The sequence below is a fragment of the Limulus polyphemus genome, unplaced genomic scaffold, assembly GCF_000517525.1.
Source record: "Limulus polyphemus unplaced genomic scaffold, Limulus_polyphemus-2.1.2 Scaffold72, whole genome shotgun sequence".
In the NCBI taxonomy this organism is placed as follows: domain Eukaryota; kingdom Metazoa; phylum Arthropoda; class Merostomata; order Xiphosura; family Limulidae; genus Limulus; species Limulus polyphemus.
The window spans coordinates 532,634-539,049 of NW_013665682.1; the positions used below are offsets into that span (position 1 = coordinate 532,634).

The 6,416-nt window shown below is 35.1% G+C and overlaps 1 protein-coding gene across 1 annotated transcript in view; it reads right to left on the reverse strand.

Annotated features, from left to right (window-relative positions):
- LOC111087568 overlaps nucleotides 1-5,059 on the reverse strand; it is a 17,686-nt gene extending 12,627 nt beyond the window's left edge. The window contains exon 1 of the mRNA XM_022394636.1: nucleotides 4,977-5,059. Coding sequence (XP_022250344.1) covers nucleotides 4,977-4,998 — 22 coding nt within the window. The 5' untranslated portion in view covers nucleotides 4,999-5,059. The remainder of the gene's footprint in view (nucleotides 1-4,976) is intronic.
- Nucleotides 5,060-6,416: the final 1,357 nt, after the last annotated feature.

Consider the following 6,416-nt stretch of genomic DNA (forward strand, 5'->3'; position numbering starts at 1 on the left):
AAACCTTATCGATTAGTCCAGTTAAACGCCACTTTCAAACAAAAATAATGATACAGTCCTGTTAAACTGCAATTTCAAGTAATAATATCGAGTACAACACTAACTTCACACAGAGCTACATTTAACACAGTTCAGCTAAACATTACTTTAAATAACCATATCAACCATTTCCAGTCAACTATCAACCATATCAATAAAGTATAATCAAACACGAAAAACAAAACAAAAAACACAATGTTGAGGAAGCAGAGTTTAAATGGGGTAGGAAGTACATTTGAGATGTGAAAATGATAATTCTATGATGATCAGGAGGTATGACCCCCCTCCCCCCAAATATAGCACTTATAGAACGCGGATCGTAAAACATAAACAAGTAATGTATAGTAGCCAAAAAAATATTAACAGTAATTAACCTGACCCCACCAGGCGTAGACGGGGGTGGTTGGGGGAGGAAACTAATTTTCCTCCTGCTTTCTGGTTCCTCCGCCTGTGATAAACTGTATGTTATAAAATACTGCACTGTGAAAAATGATATTTAAATAATAGCCTTGAAATCTGATAATACGTCATAAGTTAATAACAATTTGTGTGACAATGTCGAGAGCTTGAATTAACATAGTAGTTGCTCATCTACTCTTTTTCTTAAAAAGCGGTTTTGTTTTTATTAGTCAAACCAACTTATTCTTAAAGACGAAAAATCTCACACACTTTGAAATCCGTTTCCTTAAATCACAGTGCAATAATTCGATTAGCAACATAATTACGTTTTAGCTTCAGCGTGAAGTTATTTTGCCTTATTTCCAAACTGAATAGTGCTGTCAGTATTATTACCACTTCTCATTTAAACATGAGAAAATAAAGGCACTAACAAGGTTGAAAGGCTTAAATCAATCAGAACAAAATATTTTCGTCAGGGAATAACTCCTTTTTTTTTTAGATGCCCAGTACATAAATTCTTCTAATTAATGGGTTACAGTATAAATGATTTTAACTGACATCAAATAGTGAAATTTAAAGTTTGAGAAGGTTACTTTAGTTAAAAATAATCTGTAAAAAAACTTTCTTTCATGGGTGCAAACTGCTTTAACTTTTATCACATTCACCAGGATTTTCCTGTTCTTTCTGAAGTAAATGCCGTTTTAAAATTTAATTTAGCAGTTAACTATGTTTAAGTGACGTGTTAAAGAACATAAGAAATGTATGATTCAACTGAAAGTTCTGAGAGTAAATTTATTTACTAAATAATTTTCTCTCTCACTGCCATGAACACATATATCTCCTCCTCATATCTACATGCACATATACATTCGATTTCGAGCTGTGCTGTCCGGACTGTGATTTGCAATGGGATGTTTGTTCTGTGCTCACTAGAGGTATCGAAGCCCGTTTCTTAGCGTTATAAGCCTTCAAACTTACCGCTAATTCACTATGGAGGTCAGGCTATGAATCTGAATGTTCATATACTTATACATTCTATTTTTAGCCGTGTGTTTAGCGTGTTCATATTACGAATACGGATGTTCATTATTCGCATTATTGTTAATAAAAAAGTTAGTTAACTCATTCTTGTGAATTAGGAGTTTTATACCATTATAAAGAAAGGGTATTCCTCTACACATTTCCCAAAGTGTCTTTTTTTTAATATTATGTACCTAAAAATAAACCTGACACTAGGAAAGTTGTTTATCCATAAAGGTGACAGTGAAAGTATTTATGATAATGTTGTGGTGATCGGATACCAATCTTTGTCATGGGTAGTAAGTAGCCTTTACGATCATCTAAGTCTAAGACTGAGGTCGAAAGAATAACTCACAAAGACTTTCATCAAGAAGACCCACGATCGAATCCGGCTACTACCAAAACAGAATATCCCTGAAGACGGCGACAGATTAGCGCAGCCAAAACGTAGGATAAAACTAGTTAATAAGTAGTATCTAATAAATCAAAAAGTTGCTAATAACTAATTAAACTTCCGCCATAGTATGGGCTATTAATCATGGCAACGAGTGACAACGAACGTCAAAACACAAATACCAAAGTTTTACTTTTCAGAATCATTTTAATGTCATAATTTGTCCAATGTCATATTTGTATTGAGTGGCATTGCACGATGCCGAAGAAACTATCCTGTAACGTAATAATTTACATCACGGCATTTATACAAGAAGAGAAATGAAACAACTCAACAACGTTTGTTTTTGAACAAAAAAATGAAAATAATTGTTTACCCAGGAAGTCCCTCTTCAGCCGCTTATTACATCAGTTTGTTAGTTTAATCTAAACAGTTTAATCCACCATACTAGATAGGCATACATAATATTCAAAACATAATCATTAATGTCTATTAATCTTCGCTGTGTGACTGTTGATGACAAAACCACCTTTATAAGGTATATTCTCACTTATTTTTTATTTTTTTTATAACAAACTAGGACTAACTTGAATTAATTTCAATCTTATTACGTCTGGTTCTGAACATTTCGTAAATACATGAACCATGAGAATTATACAAGATGTAGCCACTAGAAGGTCCCATTACCGACTGTTCCTCTTTCACTGCACACAACATAATCAAAATTATCTAAGTGGTTTTGGATTTTCTTAAAAAAAAAAAACTCTTTGATATAGAAAACGTCTTTCGCTGCTTATATAAAGAGATATTGACTGTAATACGGTGTAGACAATTAGAACTCACATAATCGAGTTGCTTTCAGATCATTATCCAAATTGGCGTCCGGTATTGATTAACGACGCTTTTATTAGGCCAACGTAAGACAGGTATCCACATCGGCGTCCGGTATTGATTAACGACGCTTTTATTAGGCCAACGTAAGACAGGTATCCCAATCGTCATCCGGTAGTAATTAATAACGCTTTATTAGGCTAACGTAAGACAGGTATCCAAGTCGGCGTTCGGTATTAATTAATAACGCTTTTATTAGGCCATCGTAAGATAGGTATCCCAATCGACATCCGGTATTAATTAATAACGCTTTTATTAAGCCAACGTAAGCCAGGTATCCCAATCGGCATCCGGTAGTAATTAATAACGCTTTATTAGGCTAACGTAAGACAGGTACCCAAGTCGGCGTTTGGTATTAATTAATGGCGATTGTATTAGGCCAATGTAAGAATCATAATTATTCAACTTTTTCAGTATTTCGTTGTTGTTTTTTTGTGGAATAAACAAGTAAATTTTAAAGTGCTATTTTTGGCCCGCTTTGTATTATTACCGGTACCGTTCGTTTTTAGCGGGACCATCTTTTCCTGAGTCTATTCTAATTACATAAGTATTTAAAAGTTTTTTAAAATGTTTTGAGTACCACTTTATGCAAATGCTTATATTTTTCATAAATATAAGTTATACAGAGCCAGGTAGTTAGCGTATATGAAATGTAAATTCAAAAGCTCATGCTTCGAATCCCACTGCTGCAAAAACACTCTGTGCATTTTGAGGCCGTGGGTGCGTTAAAAGAGTGACAGTAAAGTCCCACTATTCGGTCAAACAACATTAGTTGAAGAGTTGATAGTGGGTATTGTTGACTAGCCGTTTTCCCCCTAATTAAGGGCGACTATGGGCAGACAGCCAGTTGCGTGGCCTTGCGCGAATATTCTAAAAGAAGCACAATATTTTACCCCATTAAAAAAAGAAAAGAAAGGTATGCCCATGCTTTTATACTCGGGTTTCGGTTGCTTGCTCCGGAGTTTGAAAGTCATCATGGTGTCACCTGAATATTTTGTTTTCATTATTACCACATGACCAGCGAACACTTCCCTTACAGACCAGTCATGGAAAGATTTCACTTGCTAATCGCAAGACAATTTTACATGCCTAAGGGGAAACAGTGACAGTGTAAGGATAAATACCCTCTCACCTACAAGACTGCCAAGGGTTTGCTTGTAGTTAAGCACAAAGCTACTCTGCCCACCACGAATATCGAAACTCGGTTTCTAGCAGTCCACAGTCACACCGCTGTGCCAATGTGGGACAATTGTCAAGAGAAGCCACTAAGTGAAGAGAGTAACACCCCACGTGTATGAATATTGTACTTCAGATATAACACTTGGAATACTCACTCTTCAGTTAGATCTCGAATTATTCTTTTAATTAATATCATTGAGTGACGTTTTCTTCTTCAGTTATATTTTCTGGATTTAATATTCAAATATGAAACCAAATATTTTCTCTTAAACGACGCCACGATATTATTAGTATATTTAATATAGTTCAAACTCAGTACAGAGTATCACAGTTCTTGATATATCCTACTTTCTAATGGTCATCAGGTTTATTTCTTTGGGTTGTTAATTTACGTAAACAAATAGTACCAACAAATTCACAATTTTATTGCTAAAGTCTGTGTTTACGTAGGCCGAGCAATGGCGTAGTGGTTATCGTGCTGGGCTGTGGAGCTCAGGTTCCGTGGTTCGCAGTATGAGGGCTTATGCCACTAACAATAGGGTTTCGATACTCGTGGTGGGCACAGTACAGATAGCCTATTGGGTAGTTTGTGTTTAACAGCAAACAAACAAAACCGATCAGCCAAGAGTAGCATAAGAGTTGGCGGTGTGTGCTGCTGACTGGTTATCTTCCCTCTAGCCTATCAGTTCAAAAGTAGGGACAGTAGCTTGCTTTGCGCGAATGTCCGAAACAAACCTGTTTTTTATGGAACACACGTATACCTTTAACGTTTGACATTTTATTACAAGTTCTTTAGCACTGAAACTTTAAAAGGTACTTAGTAAAATATGTTATCATATTCAAGAAAAATAGAAGCACTTAATTAGTGAGAACAGAAATAAAATTTTTCTAACATATTTTACAAAAAAAAAAAAAGAGTGCGTTAAATCATCATATTTATATTTGGCAACTGGTGCCAATTATTTTAGATGTTTTTATCTTTAAAGCACCACCTACCGTTAGAGAAGTGGAAGAAGACTAGAATTAAAGCGCTGGTCAGTAGATAGGACGTTACCTTTACAACTGCCATGGTCCATGTTACATCGACATCCACTGAGTCTTACCAGGTGTGCCTACCTTCCTTAAGATATCGTGCGTGTCGGATAAATAGAACGCTGTGATTGGTTTTCGAGTTGAGTAACTGATAGGAGGGGCGGGTAAAACGGGAGGAAATTGTCAGGGCCAGCTTCAACTTTTTATGTCATTAGTGATTTCATGGTTATTTTCTCCTGTCTTTCCACTGACATTCACATATCACTTGAAACATTAGACAATAGAATCCTACGTTAATAAGCGAGAGTTGGTTACTAAGGTGACAGCCTAATACTAAATGGTGTATATTGTCACTGCTAAGCCTTATATCTAAGTTGTATTAATTGTGTGACGTCATATTATTCTAAACTTATCTACGATAGGGGGTTAACAGAAACTTCACGAGAAACCCTGTAAAAACAAAATTATTCCTACACAAAAAGAAAAGGAAATGAACACTTGTTGCAAAATGTTTTTGGGGAGAATAATTCAAATTTTAAATGTCCACGAACGTTTCCAAATTTAAAAAAAGAAGTAATTTTAATCAGACAAATTCCTGAGGTGCGTTTACTATTTGTTGTTGTTAGTAGTATATTAAATATCGTTTATCAGTTCACATTGTTTTTCATATACAGATTGTTTCATGTAAGCATCAGATATATGGAACGCTTGTACCTAATTACCGCTAGATGGCGATAGGGACGGAAAAAGATTTGTTTGTTTTTTTAGAGCAAAGCCACAATTGGCTATTTGCTGCGTCTACCTCGAGGAATCGAGTCCCGGATTTTGGCTTATTAGTCCGAAGAATAACCGCTGTTATAAATATAACAACTGGTCATTGATTACCACTCTGCATGTTCTTCAAATCTACGTGATTATAATCTAATCAGAAAATTGGACGACAAATAACGCACGAAATTCCAAACACGTGTTGGTAATTAAACACAAAGTTACACAATGGGCTATCTGTTCTCTGCCCACCAAGGGTATCAATACCCGGTTTCTAGCGTTGTAAGTCCGCAGACATACCGCTGTGCCACTGGGGGCTATACATTAGAAACAGAATAGCTTATACATGTTTTCAACCCTAGCAATAGAAACAAAATATTTTATAACACCTCAGAGATATTGCAATTTAAGTTTGTCATTTGTTTTCTAACAGAGAAACTATAACTTTAACATCTTATTTATCTCCCAAAGAAAAAGAAATTAGCAATTTAATACTTTAATATTTTAAATGAAAGACATCAATAGTTTGTATATACATTATTAATTTAAGAAAACGTAAGAAATCGGTGATGTAATAATATCCTTAGAAAAGAAATAAAACACAAAATGTTATATTAACAATATCCTTATTTTGTTTGTTTGTAATTAAGTACAAAGCTACACAATAGGCTATCTGTGCTCTGCCCACCACGGG